Source organism: Lissotriton vulgaris, chromosome 10 (assembly GCF_964263255.1).
Source record: "Lissotriton vulgaris chromosome 10, aLisVul1.2, whole genome shotgun sequence".
Classification (NCBI taxonomy): Eukaryota; Metazoa; Chordata; class Amphibia; order Caudata; family Salamandridae; genus Lissotriton; species Lissotriton vulgaris.
In genome coordinates, this window is record NC_141698.1 from 780,223 (window position 1) to 802,120 (window position 21,898).

Below are 21,898 nucleotides of genomic sequence, written 5' to 3' on the forward strand. Positions count from 1 at the left end.
ACTCTGTGTGAAGTTGATGAAGGGAATTAGTAGTCGCTCTAATATAAATGTGAGATGTTCTTGTGAGTGAAGTAAGCACTGCAAGCTTAGCTTAGGACCAAGTGTGTGTCCTGCCTAAAGCCTTTCAAGAAAATAGTTCCTTGAGGCTGCAATTAAGATCTACGAAGTAACAACACATGTAACAAGGGGGTGTCCTCGGGAGGTTACAAGAAGAGACAATGTGGTTACTAAGGAGGGACTACTAAGCCTATTGTCCAATGAAAAGACACCATTTACAAAGGACAGGGACAGGAGCCAATTAAAAATATGGGCGGAAAAAGGGCAGAGCTTTATTCACATATCCTGTATACAGCATGTCTCGAAGAGACAGCGCAAGCGCTGCCTAGGCGAGACCTAAGAGTGAAGAACCTCAACTGAGAGTGATGTCCATTCAGGGCAGAGTAACTCACTGGATTCTTAAAGAGATCACATATAAAACATTTTTGAAAGTATTTCCTATCTGCAAAGCTTGTTTATTTTTTCAGGAAAACAATTGAATATTCACAGCTGAAGATACTGTAGCATCAGCACTGTAGTTTACTTGTATTTAATTTAAAAAGAATGCTCTCTTTAGATAAAAAAGAATTCCACTTCAAATGTTTTCAGGGATTTCTCACATAAGTGGCGAAGACCCCTACGAAGATAAGCAGCACAGTAGAGGCACTGACAGGTGAAGGAAGTTGGGCAAGGCCACACAGACGAACAGGGGAAGAGTCGGGTTAAATAGAGGCATGGGGCGGTGGAAGGACGGACCTGCAGACATAGGATGTTTGCGACAGAGATCAACTTAGACAAGCACAGGTAGGCGAAAGGGCTCAACAGAAACTACACACAGTATGCGGAGGGAGCTATGGCTTTCAGGTCTGACACTGTGGATTCTAGTTAAGCATACAGTCCCTCCACCACCACCCCCAAAATTCTACCAAAAAAGTTTGCTGCCAATGGTCGAACATCAGTTCCTGGTATTCAGCTGAAGTAAGAGTATTCACTCAACCACCTGGACCTCTGGCCTCGAGAGCAAATGAGCAGCCACAACAGATGTGATTACGAAAAGTGCACACAGCTTTCTTAAACCTGCATTGGAAGGCACCACATCACTTCTCGCTGCTGAGACCAGACACGAAAGAGTCTCGGGCACTGTGCACTCTCTGCAGCTCCAGACTCCTCCAGTAGGGGCAGCTTCCACCTACCAGCCTGCCAGGGGGTTCATGTCAGAATACTGTCAAGAAACAGATGGGGCGACAACAACAATGCCGTCAAAACATTGACTGCCGTTCTACTGGACTCCATATCGACATCCCTTGAAGATGTATCGATTTCATCCAGGGGCGTATATGTGGAGCTAAGAATAATAAATCTATTCTTCCATACATACACCTACCATCACCATGTTTTTGGAGGCGAACTTTTAGCAATAGCACAATATTTAAATGTCTGGCAGAATATCTCAGAGGTGCTCTATCGTGCCTTGTCCTGCCAGGGATCCCTCCAACGTCTCACACACGTTGAAGGGGGCAGCGTCAGTGCCAACCTTTATTTTACATATCCCAGGAGAAGAAAGTGATCCAGTCTCATGCTGCTGAGGCAGCTTCCACCTGTAACCCTCAGGGCACTTCTGCCTTACAGCTTGTGAGACAGACCCTACCAGAGACGGCTTTCACCAGACAGGACGCTTGAGACGGCACAGATCGGGCCACTTTCACATCCCACCCTATGGCAGTGCTTTAGTTCCACCGAGAAAGGGCTCCTTCACATTACTGACTCAGTAATGTGAAGGAGGCCAGGGGCAGGTGACCTTGTACCCAGACCATGAGGGGCCACCTTAATTTACCACAGCTTGTGAGAGGCCTCAAGCGAACCTTGGCGGGTTCCTCCCGCCACACACAGATTATAAAAAGGGTCTGGTCCACCGTCTTGAAAGAAACACTTTCACCGTAGGCCACAGAGGGGCTACGCTCAGCCCTGAGAGAGTAGCTCCATCATAGACTGCCCATAAAAAGGGGCAGGTCCTACCCTGTCCTGCATGGACCACCGTCACCTTACACTGCTAGTAAGAGCCAGCCAGGCTCAGGTCAGTCTGCAGGGAGTAGTGTAAACCACACACAACCCATGAGAAGGTTCAGTCCCAACCTCAGAATGACAATGGCAGCTTCCTTCTTACAAAGGGCACCAACGAGGCCATATCCAGACTGTAATGCAAGAGTACGCAAAAACCTAATACAACCCTACGAGAGAGCCTTGGTCACTCTTTGGTCCAGCCAAGTATAGTGTACCATATACAACCCTTAAACAAAACAGGTGAAACCCCATCTGGTTATTGATGGCTTCTACCCGACACAGCCTGTGAGAGGGGCAAGCTCCAACCTGCCATACCAGAGGCTGCTTCTACCTCAACCATCAGTCTAGAGGGGCCAGTACCACCCTGCCCTATCAATACTACTTCCACCATACAGAGCCTGTAAGGCAGTATGCAAACTTCCACATCCTACAGCCGGAGAGCTCCGGTCCTAACTGTCCTATCACTTCCACCGTACAGACCCTGTATGGCGGTATGTGAGCTTCGTACACTTAGCTTCCACACCATACAGCCGGAGAGCTCTGGACCAGTCCATCCAACCAATACCACTTCCACCGTACAGAGCCTGTAAGGCGGTATGCGAGCTTCCACATCATAGAGCCTCAAAGCTCAGGTGCAGACTGTCCTACCATTTCCACCGTACAGACCTTATAAAGCTGGATTTGTGCTTCATATGGCAAGGGCCAGGTTCTGCATCATACAGCCTGAGAACGCAGATTCAGCCTGTCCTACTAGTGACACTTCCAGTCTATAGACCCTGTAAGGAGGTATGTTAGCGTCACACAACCATGTTCCACATCATACAGCCCGGGAACCCCAGGTCCAGAATGTCCTGCCAGTGACACTTTCACTTTACTTAGGTCATCAGCGTGGCTGCGCAAAGCCTCGTCCAGCCAGAGGGAAAAAACGGTGTGAAGTCAAAATCTTCATCTAACAAGTAAGAGCCCCAGAGCTTGAGTGGGAGTTAAAAGCCTCTACCACATGTAACCCCCCTGAGCTTGGATGGGAGTTAAAAGCCTCTACCATATCAGACCCCCCTGAGCTTGGATGGGAGTTAAAAGCCTCTACCATATCAGACCCCCCTGAGCTTGGATGGGAGTTAAAAGCCTCTACCATATCAGACCCCCCTGAGCTTCGGGTGGGAGTTAAACGCCTCTATCACGTGAGACCCCCTTAGCTTGGGGTAGGAGTTAAAAGCCTCTATCAGGTGAGATCCCTTGAGCTTGGGTGGGACTTAAAAGCTGATCTGCAAGGGAACCGGATTAAAAGGATCCAGAGGGAAGAGCAGCAGTTGGGATTAGGGCACCAAGCAGCAGGCGACAGGTCAACAGGTCCCAGAGCTAGAAGAGTATAGGTAAGGAGGGTGCGTGGCTCAGGGATCAGTGGATAAGTAAGCAAAGGCCCAGGAATAGAGAAAGGAGCATTGTGGCAGGGACTTGGGAATCAGTGGGAGAAGAGTCCGAAGCCCGACTCATTGGAGATCCACAGGAAGGAGAAAAAGGGTCTGTAAATATGGTGCAGGAAGAAAAGCTTAAGGACTGGGGCTTGGTATCTCAGGCTCCTAAGCAAAGGTACCCAAACACTTGAAACTGGAACCCACAGATGAGATAAACCCAAGGAGTGGCACTTGAATACCCTTGACAGAGAGCTCAGAACTGGGACACTTGGGTCTCAGAGGGAGAGGAGCCTAGAGTCAAACGCTAGAGGATAGAATCCATGGTGGGGGTAATCCTAGGGACAGGGCAAAGTGGCTGCAGGGAAAGAGGATTCTAGGTACCTGATCTTATAGGTCTCTTGGGAGACCCTGCTGTTGGGAGGTGGAGACAGGGATAGGAAAGGGGAGCTCTCATCATCAGGCATCGTCCAAGGTTGAAGGATACATGCACCCCAGAGGCAGGTACACCCAAGACTTGGGGAGCCAGGTTGCCAGGGTCTGATAACGGAACACTGGAGCTTTGCAAGGATTTGTTAACAGGTCTGGCTGGAGCAGCGTAAAGTTCATCACAGAAACAAAGCTCGTGAGCACTGTTCACAGAGTCTAAACTAGAGCAGGCGTACAGGCGGTGGAGCGTGCAATGAGTGGTGTAAGTCTGCATTGCAGACAGCGCCAGAGCGGGTGCTCATCAAGCGTCTTTGGTTGTCGCAGGCACACAGCTATAGTGGAAGGAGAGGATCCATAGATTCTTCTTGCTCATCGCAAACACACAGCTCCAGAGCGGGCGCTCACAGACCTTTGTCGGTCATCACAAGCAGACCACTCTATAGCCGGTGTAGACAGAATCTAGTTGGTCCTCACAAGCACAGAGCTGCAGGCAGGTGTTCAGAGGGTTCTTGGTCATCACAAGCACAGAGCTGCAGGGCAGGCGTTCAGAGGGTTCTTGGTCATCACAGGCATTCCACTCAGAGAGGTTTTCCCTGGGTTTTATTGATCATCACAGGCACCCAGCTAAGGAGAGGGTATTCACAGAGACTTCTTGATCATCACAAGCAGACAGCTCTAGAGTCTGTGTGGACAGAGCCTTGTTTGCCAGCTCCAGGGAATGTGCGCACAGAGGGATGTTGGTCGTCCCAAGCACACAGCTCCGTAGTAAGTGTTCACGGAGTCTAGACATGCCCTCAGCTCCGTAGTAAGTGTTCACGGAGTCTAGATATGCACACAGCTCCGTAGTAAGTGTTCACGGAGTCAAGATAGGCACACAGCTCCGTAGTAAGTGTTCACGGAGTCTAGATATGCACATAGCTCCGTAGTAAGTGTTCACGGAGTCTAGATATGCACATAGCTCCGTAGTAAGTGTTCACGGAGTCTAGATAAGCACACAGCTCCGTAGTAAGTGTTCACGGAGTCTAGATATGCACATAGCTCCGTAGTAAGTGTTCACGGAGTCTAGATATGCACATAGCTCCGTAGTAAGTGTTCACGGAGTCTAGATAAGCACACAGCTCCGTAGTAAGTGTTCACGGAGTCTAGATAGGCACACAGCTCTGTAGTAAGTGTTCACGGAGTCTAGATACGCACAGAGCTCCGTAGTAAGTGTTCAGAGTCTAGATAAGAACACAGCTCCATAGTAAGTGTTCAAGGTCTAGATATGCACACAGCTCCATAGTAAGTGTTCAAGATCTAGATACGCACACAGCTCCGTAGTAAGTGTTCACGGAGTCTAGATACGCACACAGCTCCGTAGTAAGTGTTTTCGGAGTCTAGATACGCACACAGCTCCAGAGAAGGTTTCACAGAGGGTTGTTGGCCATCACTAACACACAGCTCCAGAGATGGAGTTCACAGAGAGTTGTTGGTCACCACTAGTCCTCCGCTCCGGAGCAGGTGTTCACAGAGTCTCGTTGGTCCTCGCAGGCATACAGCTCGAGGGGTCCTGGGGTGGTACACAGTCCAGGAGTTGTTTTCCTTTTCATAAGTACACAGTTCCGGGGTGGGTGTTCACAGAGTCTCGTTGGTCCTCGCTGGCACACAACCCTCCAGCTCCAGTGCCTCGGGCCATCCTTCATACTTATTTGTGGCCTTGTGGTTCTTCATGTGCTACAAAACAAAAGAAGAAACAGGTGTCTGTTACATTAGTTTAACAGTATTTGACTTGAATAGGTGTGTTTGACATTAGTATTACAGTACGGTACTTGAGCAGCCGTGTGTTACATTTTCTTTTTTAACTTTATCATTTTCCGACATATACAAAGCAATGTGAATGCCACAGTTGTTCCTGTACAATCCTGTTAACAGTATAAACATTTGGCACTATCCTGCCATGATCTAAAAAGAAAGGTATGACAAAGTGGCACCAAATTATACAATGTCTGACCTGTACATATTAGTCTTCTCGGTACACATCACCCCAGGGTTAAGGTATATCCATCTCCAGAACATGCCTGAATACATATAAACAATACATTCCAATTTCCAACATTTCAACATACGCCAGTTGGAACTATGCCGTCAGGAGTATGACTAGGGGCACCGGCTACAAGTTCTGCAAATCTGTCTTGAGCGGATCCCATATATCTTTTGGCCTGGATTTGGGTGGGAGCAATGTGGCATGTAATTCACAATTTGTGTTGCAATAAGTGAGACTGGCAAAGCAATGGACCTTTTGTAGGAAGTGGTTTGCTACCCCATCTAAGAGTTACCTTGCGCTTAACCAAAAGCAACGCTAGTGCAATAAACCTGCGTAGCTTTGTCAACAGAGTCATCTGGGAAATCATGTCGAAAATGGCAACCCAGAACTCCGCTATACCGGGGCAAGTCCAAGTCAAATGGGGGAAATCTGCATAAGGGCTACCACACTTGCGGCAATTATGAGGCCGGGACAGGTCAATAGTGTGTAGCTTGGCCGGCGTCACCGCCCCCCCCCCCCCCAACATTATGAAATACCTGCCCGTTTGGGAACAAGTAACCAAACTTTGTCATGGAGTTGGATTTAAGTACTCAAACAACTAATTTCTCTTCAGTAATGGAGAGCCATGGATTGTGAGCTATGGGAATTTCAGAAGAATACAGGGATCCGCTCCCCGCAACTCGTGATTATTTGTGCCATGCCCAGCTCGTAGTGGGCACTGTCTGAATATCTCTAGGGTCGCAAGGAAAACCCTGGCGCAAAATGGCATGAAGCGGAGTTGGGAGCACCAGGTCTGATTCAGGCTTACTGTAGGGAATAAGCGCATCTGGATGGTACTATGAGTGGGCAAAACTACTCTGCGCCACTAAGTAATACATTCTAAAGTCCGTGCTCCTAGCCCTCAGCCCTCCCCTTTCATATGATAAAGTCATGGTATCCCATCGAATCCTGGGTCTTTTGGCGCCCCACGCGAGCCTGATAAGATATGATCTAAGAGTCTTAAAAAAACTATCAGGGAACGGGATAGGGATATTGTGAAACATATAAAGAAACTTTGCAAGAACAATTATCTTCATAAGCACAATTCTACCAGACATGGAGAGTGGGAGCCCTTTCCATCGTTCTACCTGCGCCTCAAGCTTGTGTATAGCCGACCCATCGTTCATCCATGGAGAGTGGGAGCCCTTTCCATCGTTCTGCCTGCGCCTCAAGCTTGTGTATAGCCGACCCATAGTTCAGCCATGGAGAGTGGGAGCTCTATCCATCGTTCTACCTGCGCCTCAAGCTTGTGTATAGCCGACCCATAGTTCAGCCTTAGAGAGTGGGAGCCCTTTCCATTGTTCTACCTGCGCCTCAAGCTGGTGTAGCCGACCCATAGTTCAGCCTTGGAGAGTGGGAGCCCTTTCCATCGTTCTACCTGCGCCTCAAGCTTGTGTATAGCCGACCCATAGTTCAGCCATGGAGAGTGGGAGCTCTATCCATCGTTCTACCTGCGCCTCAAGCTGGTGTAGCCGACCCATAGTTCAGCCTTGGAGAGTGGGAGCCCTTTCCATCGTTCTACCTGCGCCTCAAGCTTGTGTATAGCCGACCCATAGTTCAGCCTTGGAGAGTGGGAGCTTTATCCATCGTTCTACCTACGCCTCAAGCTTGTGTATAGCCGACCCATAGTTCAGCCTTGGAGAGTGGGAGCTTTATCCATCGTTCTACCTACGCCTCAAGCTTGTGTATAGCCGACCCATAGTTCAGCCTTGGAGAGTGGGAGCCCTTTCCATCGTTCTACCTGCGCCTCAAGCTTGTGTATAGCCGACCCATAGTTCAGCCTTGGAGAGTGGGAGCTCTATCCATCGTTCTACCTGCGCCTCAAGCTTGTGTATAGCCGACCCATAGTTCAGCCATGGAGAGTGGGAGCTCTATCCATCGTTCTACCTGCGCCTCAAGCTTGTGTATAGCCGACCCATAGTTCAGCCATGGAGAGTGGGAGCCCTTTCCATCGTTCTACCTGCGCCTCAAGCTGGTTTAGCCGACCCATAGCTCAGCCTTGGAGAGTGGGAGCCCTTTCCATCGTCTACCTGCGCCTCAAGCTTGTGTATAGCCGACCCATAGTTCAGCCTTGGAGAGTGGGAGCCCTTTCCATCGTTCTACCTGCGCCTCAAGCTGGTGTATAGCCGACCCATATTTCAGCCATGGAGAGTGGGAGCTCTATCCATCGTTCTACCTGCGCCTCAAGCTTGTGTATAGCCGACCCATATTTCAGCCATGGAGAGTGGGAGCTCTATTCATCATTCTACCTCCGCCTCAAGCTTGTGTATAGCCGACCCATAGTTCAGCCATGGAGAGTGGGAGCTCTATCCATCGTTCTACCTGCGCCTCAAGCTGGTGTAGCCAACCCATAGTTCAGCCTTGGAGAGTGGGAGCCCTTTCCATCTTTCTACCTGCGCCTCAAGCTGGTGTATAGCCGACCCATAGTTCAGCCATGGAGAGTAGGAGCCCTTTCCATCGTTCTACCTGCGCCTCAAGCTTGTGTATAGCCGACCCATAGTTCAGCCTTGGAGAGTGGGAGCTCTATCCACCGTTCTACCTGTGCCTCAAGCTGGGGTAGAGCCGACCCATAGTTCAGCCATGGAGAGTGGGAGCTCTATCCATCATTCTACCTGCGCCTCAAGATTGTGTATAGCCGACCCATAGTTCAGCCATGGAGAGTGGGAGCTCTATCCATCGTTCTTCCTGCGCCTCAAGCTTGTGTATAGCCGACCCATAGTTCAGCCTTGGAGAGTGGGAGCTCTATCCACCGTTCTACCTGTGCCTCAAGCTTGTGTATAGCCGACCCATAGTTCAGCCTCACCATCTGGTCTACCTCTCTATGAATCTGGATACCCAAATACCTGACTGAGTCATGACACCATTTCAGCGGGAACTTGCACTCCCATTCAACGGTGTCCGTCGTCAAGGGGAGTAATTCGGACTTGCTCCAGTTTATGCCCAGTCCCGAATATTCACTAAAGCGAAGAATCTCTCTGATAAGTGGATCCAAATTGTCCTGTGGTCGTAGGACATACAACACAATGTCGTCCGCATAAAGCAAAGCCAGGAGAGGGCCTGTATTGAACTGGATACCTCTGTGAAGATATTTCTCTTGAAAGTGGCGGACCAAAGGTTCCAGAGCCAGAAAGAAAAGTAAGGGAGATATAAAAAAAAAAAAAAAATGTATATTGATACTTGTATAGCGCACTACTTACCCACTCGCTTGTACGAATACCGCAGTGGAACCCGTCCTGGCTTTCCCTGTGAGGCGTCCACTCCTGGGCACCCCCAGGGTGAAGGCCAGGCATCCTTAGCGTTGTGGGGGCCGTTGTGGAGATTAAGCAAGCTATTGCCCAGAGTTGCAGAGTGGGACTTTATGATGAGAATAGGCACCGAGGCGAGAATTATCGGGTCCGTGGAATTTTTTAGCCCAAGACCCGCCGAGGCGGGGAATTGAACCCTGGTCCCGGGCTAGACCTCTGCATCAGGGTCTGCCGCTCTAACCATTGAGCCACACTTCTCCATAGAGGGCAGCCTTGCCTAGTACCACATGTGAGAGTGAACGGGGCGGACAGAGTGCCATTCAGACGGAGTCTAGCCATGGGAGAGGCATAGAGCAATGCCGTAAGGTCTATAAAACCTTTGTGGCTGCCTAATTTCCTCATCAGGGCCCATATAAAGAGCCATTCCTAGGAATTGAACGCCTTTTCTGAGTCAAGTAGGACCGCCACAGCTGGGACCTCTGGCGAAATTCTGTGAAGCACTGCAAACAATGTACACAAATTTAACGCCGTGGACCTATGGGGGACGAAGCCAGACAGCACTGGGGCTATAATGCGGTCCAAGAGCAGCGCCAGTCGCAACGCAATCATTTTAGCAAGGATTTTATAGTCCAAATTTAAAAGTGATAGCGGTCGATAAGAGCCGCAGCTCGATGGGTCCTTGCCAGGCTTGGGCAGAAAGACGATTACTGCCTCATGAAGGGTGGGAGGCAACAATTTATTTTCCAGGGCTTCATTATAAACCTCAAGAAGGTACCGGCGACTAGGTCTTTACAATGTTTATAAAATATGCCTGTAAAGCCATCGAGTCCTGGCGCTGTAGTACCATTTAAAGCATCTATGGCGTTGACAATCTCTTCCTTAGAAAATGGCTCTGCTAAAAAGGTTTGCATATAATCCTCTAACCATACCATGGCAATCTCATTTAAGTATGACCTGCAGTCTTCATCGTCATGCCTAGTGCACGCGGTGTATAAAGCTGTGTAGTACTGACGGAATTCGCAATGTAACCTTTCCCCACACAAGGCTTCAACAGTTGTGCCTGTGTGCGACCCGGTCTGTCCCCTTCGCCGTACCACAGAGCGGTAGCATATTTCCCCCAAAAATGTATTTTGCTGTCCACGGCTTCCCTGAACTCAGTCAGCAACAGCAAGCGACTCGCTTGCTTAGCAGGGTCTGGGTGCTCAAGTTGTTCTTCGTCCAAGACCTTTAGACTGTCCTCCATGCGAGCAATTGTGCTTCGCGGTGATTTAAGTATCCCAGCATGCTTAGCAATGCATTCCCCCTTTATATATGCCTTGAATGCCTCCCACACTGTTGCCCATGTACTAACAGAGCCCACATTTCAGTCAAAGTATGTCCTTGTTGACTCCCGAATCTCAGCCGAGAAAACCGAATCGTTTAAAGCCTGTCCCGGTAATATCCACTGCCTTTCGTTACCCTCTGGTCCGAGTAGTCGAATATGCATGATGACCGGTGAATGGTCAGAGTATGTGCGAGGCAAATGAATCATGGACCGGAACCAGGGGACATTGTATGTGACACCAGCCAATAGTCCAGACGTGTCCAAGTATTGTGGGGGGACGAATAGTGAGTGTATGCTGCCTCGGTAGGAAAACGCATGCGCCCTGAGGCGGAAGCCGGGGGCGCTGTGCTATAATTTTAACTCTGTACTCTGCACTTTCACTATTTTACTGTGTTGTGAATTTGATTTTAAAAAACTTGCTGCACACGTTCAAATACCTCTTGCAATATAGGGATTTAATTTGGTAGTTGACTAAAAACTTCTCGGATCCCTGGCCACTCGAACCGACTCCCAGAGCGCATTTGTATCCGGGGCGCCTGGAGAGAAGGGTTCGGCCATCTTGGGTGAGGGAGGGGTGGCGCTCCAGATGCAGGACGCTTCCCACCCTCCTCACACCGGATATAAGAAGAAGGCTTCCCGTCCGCGCAGCGGGCGCGCCGACGGCGCGCCGGAGGCGCGCCAGAGGCAAGCCCGTCTGCGCCCGTCCGCGCCGGGACCGGGCCCAGGGCCACGACCCCTGCTTGTCCCTTACCTTATCAGCGGAGCACCTTGCTGCAACTTCGCCCTAAGCCCGCCTCCCGCTGCTCCATCATTGACCCGGCACTTATGCCCACAGGTACCAACCTTAAATGTCCCCATTGCAATACCCTCATCCACTTTACTAACAGTACCACCACTACTCCTGCCACTAAGCGCATTAAGGAGAATCATATTACCATGGCCCTCATCAATGCGCGATCCTTGCCTAAACACTGCCAAGAGATCGCCGACCTTATCACTGATCACAATCTTGATGCACTGTACGTAACTGAAACATGGACTGATGAGGCATCTGCCCCAGACCTGGTTACGGCAGTTCCACCTGGTTACACTGTCCATAGGCAGGACAGGGTGAAAAACAGAGGTGGAGGTCTGGCCATCATAATTAAAGATCATTTTGAAATTCGTACCTCCCCCATCCCGGCTTTGTCATGTGAAGCCCTACATTTTATTATAAAATTCTCTCCTTCCTTCAGTTTTAAGGGAGTGCTCCTATACCGACCTCCGGGGTCCAGAGCAGCGTTCCTGACCAACCTGGGGACGATAACTGAATCTATAGCCACAGATGAGTCCATCACGGTTATGGGCGATTTTAATTTTTACCTCGAACAAAACTACGATAATGATACTATCTCCCTCACGTCAGACCTAGAATTAATAGGTCTCAGGCAATTGGTTGACGCCCCTACCCATCAAGCAGGACATACGTTAGATGGCATATTCACTAACATCGAAAATCTACATGTGACGACATTCTCCCGATGACATGGACAGACCACTCGGCCATATTCTTTAGCATGACCACCAAAGACTCGCTGAGTAAAAAGACCCCCCACCTTAAGCCTGGTCCTTTCAAAGCTTGGAAGGATTTAAATTACGATAGCTTAAACATACTATTAACTAAACTCAAACCGGACCTATCCAACGATCCCAGTGTTGCCACACATCAATTCCATGAATGGCTGAGTGTCGCCACTTCGCAATTAGTACCAACTAAATCCCATTCTAGAAATAGGAGTACCCCGACTGCCCAATGGTACACTAAAGAATTAAAAACACAAAAACAACTAACAAGGAACAAGGAAAGGCATTGGCGACGAGATTATGATAGCGAAAGTAAGGATAAATACAAAGAGGCCCTAGCCACTTATAAATCCATGATAACAGCAGCAAAAAAGCTCTTCTTCTCTAAACATATAGAACTAGCCAAAAACTCCAGTAAACAGCTATACAATATAGCAAAAACATTATCAGGTAACACACCAGACTTAACACCTCCACCCTCGCAATCACTATGCGATGCTCTATCTGAGTTTTTCTTTGCGAAGGTAAATAACATATACCAAGCTTTCACTTCAGAACCAAGCACTACCCTCACCCCCCCTCCTCTGACCACCCTGAGCAATCCCCTGACGAGCTTTACTCCCCTAACCACCGATCAAACTAGGACCATACTGAATTCAGTTAAATCTGGATCAGCCTTGGATCCTTGCCCCACTTCTGTGCTAACCTCGGTCTCAGATACCATTATTCCTGTCATCACCCATGTCTGCAACTCAATACTGAGCTCCGGGTCTTACCCGGATGCCCTGAAAAATACACTGATTAAGCCCTTACTAAAAAAAGTCAATCTAGACAGACAAGAGCTGAAAAATTATCGGCCTATAGCAAGTCTCCCTCTTTTAGCTAAAATCACGGAGAAAGCTATGAACCAACAGCTATCTGACCACATAGAGAGAAATAACCTGCTTGATGACACCCAGTTTGGGTTCCGCAAATATCACGGGACGGAAACCGCTCTCATTAAGGCAGCGAATGATATTAGAACCATCCGGGACCAGGGAGGGACAGCCCTGCTGGTGCTCCTAGATCTTTCTGCAGCATTCGACACGGTTGACCACAAGACCTTGGTCAACCGTGTCGAAAAAATGGGCATCCAGTCCACTGCGAAAAATCTACTGACTTCCTTCTTGGCTAACAGAACCCAGGCGGTCACTCTAGGCCCATTCCAATCTGCCAGTCGGTCGTTACCGTGTGGGGTTCCTCAAGGCTCATCCCTAAGTCCGACACTTTTCAACATCTACGTGTCGGACCTTGCTAGTGTCATCAAAGCACATGGGATGAGCCTAACCTCATACGCCGACGACACGCAGCTGGTGCTGGCCATTAAGGGTGATGGTCAGGAGGTGGCCGAACGGTTCCAAGCTGGCATGACGGCGATAGGTGAATGGATGGCAGGTAACTGCCTAAAGCTAAACTCCGACAAAACGGAGGTGGTCATCTTTGGCAAGCTCTCACCATCTTGGCCCACAGCCTGGTGGCCATCAACTTTTGGCACCCCACCTTGTCCCTCCTCCAAGGTCAGAAATCTGGGAGTCATGTTTGATGACCAACTCAACTTTATGACCCATGCCAATAAGGTAGCTTCCACGGCCCATTACAAACTTAGGATGATTAGGAAAATCCTGCCTTTTCTACCTGATACGGCCGCCAAGACCCTGGTTACATCACTGGTTCTTACCTCCCTTGACTATTGCAACGGCCTCCTTCTAAATGCACAAAAAAGAGTCACTAAAAAACTTCAGACTGTACAAAACGCGGCTGCACGCCTGCTATCCAAAAAACCCAAATTCGCCCCCATCTCAGACACTCTGAGAACCTATCACTGGCTTTCTATCCAAAATAGGATAAAGTTTAAAGCCATGTGTATAGTTTACAAAGTAATGCAGGACCAGGGGCCTCGCTTCCTTAAAGGTCAATTAAAACCCTACAATCCAGTCAGAACACTCCGCTCCTCTACACTCAATCAACTAATCACTCCACGCAGTAGAACAGCTACTTGGGGCGACCGTCGCTTCCCTGCTGCAGCCTCTAAGATCTGGAATTCCCTACCTTACTACGTCAAATCCAGCTCATCACTCCTACAGTTCAGGAAACAACTAAAAACGTGGTTATTTGACCAGTAACTCACATACTCAGCCCACCGTACCTACTTCTAAGGATAGACATTACTGCAGTCTAGCGCCGAGACACCCACGGGTATTTGGCTGCGCTCTACAAATGCCAGTAAATAAATAAATAAATAAATAAATAAATAAATATGTCCACTAGACCGATAGAGTCACAAATATCACCAAACACCCCACTAGCTCGAGGTTTCGTGGCAGGGGAATCTGCTGTGCTGTCAATTTCGGGCTGCAAAAGAAGGTTAAGATCCCCCTAAGCAAATGTAATCGGCTCCTGTATGGAAAAAATTCAGGTTCATCCACATTCGGCACATAAATGCACAATAAAGCAATATTGTTACCCATTAGCCTCCCTGTTACCAAAGTGTAACGCCTGCACTATCAGTATGTAGGTGATTTAATTGGAAGGGCAATCGCTTGTGTAGCAGTATGGCAGTTCCACTGGAATAAGAGCTGTAGTTGGCAAAATAGCGGTGTACCCCCCAGCTAGATGCAAATGTGGTGGGGGAAGTAGGGGATAAATGTGTCTCCTGATTGATTGAGGTGCGGGTATATTTTAGGAATATCTTGAATCTTTCCTAGACAACACTCCTGGAACCTCATGACCAAACCCACCTGGGTTCCGGTTCAGGAAGTCTGGATGTGTAATCAGAGCATTTTTCTTGTTGAACAAGTTACTTACCTTCGGTAACGATATATCTGTAAGAAACAGTAGTTAGTATTAGATTCCTTACCTTAGAATATCCCCAGGCGTCAGACTGGATCCGGAAACTTTTGCGTAGCAGTACCCTTGCGCATCGGTAGGCGTCGTCTGCGGCTCCGCGTCCGTCGTCGGCGTCGTGGGCGCAGTGATGATGTCGTCGGAGAACTTAGACGCCGCCTCCGCGTGCGGACGTCAGTTCTTAGACACACCTTTTCCGCGCCAGAAACGCAGACCAATGTTAAAAACCAACACTGGTGCCATTGAAACTAGGGCCCTGAAAGGGGATGACCTTAACCCTAGATATCGGTTCGCAGAATGGGGAGGAGTGGTTACCTTAGAATAGATACCCCAGCAATACCAACCCCGGTGGTGGGACTGCGAACCAATAATCACACCAGAAAGTCCTGGAGGACGGAACGGCCAAAGAAGCCATCCCTCCGGACTTGGCTGTCCAGGCAGTAGTGTCTTGCAAACGTGTGCAGCGAGGCCCACGTAGCTGCCTGACAAATGTCCTGCAAGGGGACTCCCCGGCCCAGGGCAGTAGTAGCCGCCGTGGCCGAGTGGAATGGGCCCTCAGCCCAACAGGAGGCTCCTTCTTTGCCAAGGAGTAACAAGCCTTGATACACAAAACGACCCACCGAGAGATGGTCCTCTTGTGCACCGCCCGACCTTTCTTAGCGCCCACGTAACCAACAAAGAGTTGGTCATCCACCCGGAACTGGCGTGTGCGATCCAAATAGAATGAAATCGCACGTTTTGGGTCCAGATGGTGGAGCCGCTCTTCCTCTTTAGAGGGATGCGGTGGCCGAAAGAAGGTGGGCAAGGTGATGGACTGCCCGATGTGGAAGGCCGTGACAACCTTGGGCAGGAAAGAGGGTCTAGTCCGCAACACAACCTTGTCCGGATGGACAGAAAGGAAAGGAGGCTTAGAGGAAAGAGCCTGGAGCTCACTCACTCTCCTGGCAGAGGTGATGGCAACCAGGAAAGCAGTCTTCAGAGTAAGAAGGCGGAGAGGACAGTTATGAAGTGGCTCAAAGGGAGCGCACATCAGGTAAGTAAGAACAAGGTTCAAGTCCCACTGAGGCATCACAAACGGAACAGGGGGAAACATGTGTGTGATGCCCTTTAGAAAACGAGTTACAATAGGGGACTTGAACAAAGATGGTTGATCAGGCAGCCTTAGGAAGGCCGAAAGGGCAGAAAGGTAGCCCTTGATAGTGCCCAGAGCAGAGCCCTGCTGGGCAAGAGAAAGAAGAAAGAGGAGAACCTCAGAGAGAGGGGCAGAGAGAGGATCCACAGCCTTTGCTGTGCACCATGCCACAAATCTGTTCCACCTGCAGGCATATCCCGACTTCGTGGAGGGACGCCTGGCTGCCAGAATAACATTACAGACTTCAGGAGGCAAGTCAAATGGCCTCAACTGTCGCCGCTCAATCTCCAAGCATGGAGGTGGAGACTGGACAGGTTCAGGTGGAGAACCGTCCCCTGCTGCTGCGACAGAAGGTCCTCCTGAAGAGGCAGACAAACCGGGGGATCGACTGACATACTGAGTAGCTCGGGATACCAGTACCTTTGTGCCCAGTCCGGAGCCACAAGGATGACTTGGGCCCGGTCCCGTTTGATCTTCTTCAGCACTCTGGGCAGAAGTGGTATAGGCGGAAAGGCCTACAACAGACCGCAACTCAACTAGCGCTGAAAAGCGTCTCCGAGCGAGTGCCGCCTTGGAAATTCCAACGCGCAGAACTGATGACATTGCGCGTTCTCTTCTGTGGCGAATAGATCTAACCAAGGCTCTCCCCACTGCTGAAAGAGGCCTTGCGCCACTTCTGAGTTCAGACGCCATTCGTGATCCATCATGCACCTTCGGCTGAGCTCGTCCGCCTTGGCGTTCAGAGAACCTGCCAGGTGTTGAACCATCAGGGTCACGCCCTGATGTCCCAGACACTGCCAAAGGCGCAGAGCCTCTTGGCAGAGGGTCCACAACCCGACCCCGCCCTGTTTGTTGCAGTACCACATGGCGGTGGTGTTGTCCCTGAACACCTGCACTACACTCCCCCGGACAAGGGGAGGAATGCCTTCAGTGCTAGACAAATCGCCCGCAGCTCCAAAAGGTTGATATGGAGCCGGGACTCCGCCGGAGACCAGAGGCCTCTGATCTCCTCTTCTCCCATGTGGCCTCCCCAGCCTGGAGGGACGCGTCCGTCACAACCACGTGCTCCGGTTAGGGAAGGGAGAGGGATCTGCCGCTGACCCAATCGCGGTCCGTGAGCCACCACTGCAGCGGTCTCGCAGTGCCCTCCGAGACCAGGACATGGTCAGACAGGTTGCCCTGATGCTGGGCCCACTGAAACTACAGGTCCCACTGCAGAGCCCGCATCCGCCACCTGGGGTGATGCACCAGAATGATGCAGGAAGCCATCAGCCCCAGAAGCCTTAGCGTCAACCTGACCGAGATCCGGGATAAAGGCAGAAAGAGTGGAATCAGAGCCTGAATATCCCGAACCCGCTGTTCGAGAAGGGGAAACCCGAAACTGCGCCGAGTCGAGAACCGCTCCGATGAAGAGGAGCTTCTGAGAGGGTCACAGGTGTGACTTCGGCACATTGATGGAAAACCCCAGCTGGTGCAGGAGGTCTGCTGTCGTCTGGAGGTGGCTGGCAACTATCTGGGGCGAGCCCGCCTTCAACAACCAGTTGTCGAGGTAGGGGAAGACTGAAACCCCTAACTTGCGCAGATGAGCTGCAACCACTGCCATCACCTTCGGGAACACCCGTGGGGCGCTGGTAAGGCCGAAGGGGAGCACGGTAAACTGAAAGTACTCGTGGCCTACCGTGAACCGCAGGTAGCGCCAGTGGGGCGGCAGGACGGGGATGTGGAAATAAGTGTCCTGCAAGTCCAATGCTACCATCCAGTCTCCTGGGTCCAGGGCAGCTAGGACCTGAGCCAGTGTCAGCATTTTGAACTTTTCCTTCCGGAGGAAGCCGTTGACGTTCCGTAGATCCGAGATAGGGCGTAGGCCCCCTTTGCACTTCTTGGGTACCAGAAAGTAGTGGGAGTAGCAACCACACCCTACTTCTGGCCCAGGAACCCGCTCGATGGCCCTCTTGGCCAAGAGGGTCGTAACTTCCTCCTGCAGAAGTAGCAAATGATAACCTGATACGCTGTGGTATTGCGGTGGCATGGCTGGAGGGGTCGCCTCGAAGGGGAGGGAGTAGCCCTTTTGGACGATTTGCAGCACCCACCTGTCCGCTGTGATAGTGCCCCAGTGGTGGAGGTGATGACGAACCCTGTCCCCCACTGGCGTCACAAGGGCCTGAAAGCAGGACTAGGAGGGTTTTGAGGCGGATGCTGCGGGGGAAGGTGTGGACTGGCCTCGCCGTTGTCTCCGACCGCCGCCACGGCGGTTTCCACGGCCTCCACCGCGTTGGATGTTAGTCTGCGGTGTGTGGCTGGCAGCACGTTTGGGGGCGCCCCTTCCTTGGCCACGAAAGGAGCGAAAGGCACCCGTTTGCTGGCGCGGGCCGAGAGGCCCAAGGACCTGACCGTAGCCCTGGAGTCCTTAAAGCGCTCAAGCGCATGGTCTGCATTGTCGCCAAAAAGGCGACGGCCATCAAACGGCATGTCCATGAGTGTATTCTGAAAATGGTCCGAGTATTCGCAGTTATTTCAAAATGTTCAGCTTTGTTAGCATCAAAAAGCGTTCACCACAAAATTCAAACAATGCATATTATTCAGAACCAATAAACAATAAAGCTTGCAATATTCATGTACTGATTGTATTTATTTATAGAACCGTATTCATTGTGAATTGCTACTTCACAAAGTTAATCTTTTTCAGAGATATATACATAATTTATCAGAAGCGTCACAATAGTAGTGCTCTCAGTGAAGGAAGGAAGGGATGTGAGAGGGTTTGTGAGGGACTGGGTAAACGACCTGAGGGACCGGCGCCGGTGAGGTCAGGTCAACCGGCGACGACCCGGATCCAGAAGCGGATCCAGTGGGGCCCTGCGGCGCTGGGCCCGAAGGCACCGGCAGCGTCGGGACCGAAGCGCCCGGCGGTGTCGGGCCGAAGTGCCCGACCCGCTAGGGCCCCCAGATGGGTCCCCTGATGGGTCCCCTGAAATTGTAATCAATTTTTTAAATATATGTTGTTTGTTGCTTTTATGATTTTAAATGTAATCGAATAAAGCTTGTTTTGACTTGACTTGACTTGACTTGGGTCCCCTGGGCCCAAAGGCGCCGCGGAGCCCGTCGGAGGAGTGAGGGACCTCATGGCCATGAGGAAGCGCTCGATCTCCTTCGGCGTCGCGTGCTGCCCAGGGACCGGAGGGTATGGGGCAGGCCGCGACGCCCGCGACTCCGACGGAGCCGCGTGGGCGGTGTCACTCGAACCCCCGGCCGCGTCGCGCAAACGTCAGGGGGAGTCGGAAGAGATATGACATCCCTTCGACTTCTTGTGCTTACTGGCCGGTGGATGTGAACATTTGATACTCCCAGACTATCTCTCACCTCCAGTTCTGCAGAAAGCTAAATACATATCTATTCTGTTGAACATCCTTCAGCTACCTGCTCCTTTTTTCCTAACTACAGAACACCTTCGGGTGACGAATGCGCTATTCAAATAAATGAATAAATGCATTTGTTGTCTAATTTTTTTTTTAAATCCGTCTTGAACTAGATGTTCTATCCAAATTCCATTAGTCAGCTGGCCGAATCTGTTATCTGTTGATCTTGTGAAGCTGCTGGAATTGTTGGATTCCTGGAGGGATCTAGGACAGAGTTACCAGGTTGAGGCTGCGGTTTCTTCGCCTCCGTGGATGTTCTGTCCCGAGCGATCTACACCTAGATCGGATGTAAATCCGGGTGTCAGAAAAAAGCTTATCCTCCGAGTGTACATACACTAGTTGGAAGTGCTGACCTGGCAGGATACCGAAAAGATTCTGAATGAAGGAGCCCACCGCCGTTCAAGCGCTGGCAGAGCGAACACCAAAACCATGGGTCAGAACTGGAGGCAACATCATCCGGTCCGGTATGAGGGCGCAGATTGAGGACATTCAGGGAAACAGATCAACTATTGGGACTCAGGAGCCGGATCTCCGAGGACTTCCCCAGTGCGCAGCGCTGAACACCTAGATGTGTCTGACGCAGAACCAACACTCAGGTACCCTTCAGACAAGAGGAAACGGGCAGTACTGAGAGGCCCTGTGACCGTCCCAGGCGAGGGGAGCCGCCTCCTGTCCAGGCGAGTCCTAGATGAGAGTAGCTGCGCACCCCCATAGTGATGAAAAAAATGAGAAAAGCAGGTTTCTCTTGTAGAGTCAGCCAGTGGGGAGCAAAGAGTCACCCCTTGAGAACAGCAAGAGCTTCAGCACATGAGTTTATTTAAACTCCTCCGGCTGACTGTTGCAAGTCAAAGGGAATAACTGCTATTACCAAGGACGCGTCAAAGAATCACCTGCAAAGGAAACCAAAGTAGACGTGTCAGATGGAAGGCAGCTGGGCCCCTTCCCACATGCCGCCCAGACTATCTACACTGTTCACAGGACCTAAAGGAAACCAAAATAGACGTGTCCGATGGAAGGCAGCTGGGCCCCTTTCCAGATGCCTCCCAGACTATCTACACTGTTCACAGGACCTAAAGGAAACCAAAATAGACTTGTCCGATGGAAGGCAGCTGGGCCCCTTTCCAGATGCCTCCCAGACTATCTACACTGTTCACAGGACCTAAAGGAAACCAAAATAGACGTGTCCGATGGAAGGCAGCTGGGCCCCTTTCCAGATGCCTCCCAGACTATCTACACTGTTCACAGGACCTAAAGGAAACCAAAATAGACGTGTCCGATGGAGGGCAGCTGGGCCCCTTTCCAGATGCCGCCCAGACTATCTACACTGTTCACAGGACCTAAAGGAAACCAAAATAGACGTGTCCGATGGAAGGCAGCTGGGCCCCTTTCCAGATGCCGCCCAGACTATCTACACTGTTCACAGGACCTAAAGGAAACCAAAATAGACGTGTCCGATGGAAGGCAGCTGGGCCCCTTTCCAGATGCCTCCCAGACTATCTACACTGTTCACAGGACCTAAAGGAAACCAAAATAGACGTGTCAGATGGAAGGCAGCTGGGCCCCTTTCCAGATGCCTCCCAGACTATCTACACTGTTCACAGGACCAAAAGTAAACCAAAATAAACGTGTCAGATGGAAGGCGGCTGGGCCCCTTCCCACATGCCGCCCAGACTATCTACACTGTTCACAGGACCTAAAGGAAACCAAAATAGACGTGTCCGATGGAAGGCGGCTGGGCCCCTTTCCAGATGCCGCCCAGACTATCTACACTGTTCACAGGACCTAAAGGAAACCAAAATAGACGTGTCCGATGGAAGGCGGCTGGGCCCCTTTCCAGATGCCGCCCAGACTATCTACACTGTTCACAGGACCTAAAGGAAACCAAAATAGACGTGTCCGATGGAAGGCGGCTGGGCCCCTTTCCAGATGCCGCCCAGACTATCTACACTGTTCACAGGACCTAAAGGAAACCAAAACAGACGTGTCAGATGGAAGGCAGCTGGGCCCCTTTCCAGATGCCGCCCAGACTATCTACACTGTTCACAGGACCTAAAGGAAACCAAAACAGATGTGTCCGATGGAAGGCGGCTGGGCCCCTTTCCAGATGCCGCCCAGACTATTTACACTGTTCACAGGACCTAAAGGAAACCAAAATAGACGTGTCCGATGGAAGGCAGCTGGGCCCCTTTCCAGATGCCTCCCAGAGTATCTACACTGTTTACAGGACCTTAGAGGAACTCCTGGGATTAGCCTGGTCAGAGAACTCCTCCTCGAATGGATTTAGAACCTCGACATTCAGCCAGGAAGAAACGAGGACGTTGTACTGGGGCTGTCC

General features: G+C 50.6%; 1 protein-coding gene across 2 annotated transcripts in view; it reads right to left on the reverse strand.

Annotated features, from left to right (window-relative positions):
* Positions 1-479: 479 nt before the first annotated feature.
* FAM3A (FAM3 metabolism regulating signaling molecule A) overlaps positions 480-21,898 on the reverse strand; it is a 105,166-nt gene continuing 83,747 nt past the window's right edge. The window contains exons 10-12 of one of the 2 annotated variants that reach the window (XR_015300628.1): positions 5,249-5,651; positions 2,663-4,776; positions 480-2,561 (exon numbers count right to left, since the gene is read on the reverse strand). Coding sequence is in view for 1 of the 2 variants with exons in the window: in XM_086940132.1 (XP_086796258.1) it covers positions 5,553-5,651 (99 nt within the window). In the remaining variant the exon portion in view is untranslated. Of the gene's footprint in view, positions 2,562-2,662; positions 5,652-21,898 lie in introns of those variants that run through there. The other variant, XM_086940132.1, reaches the window with a different exon arrangement.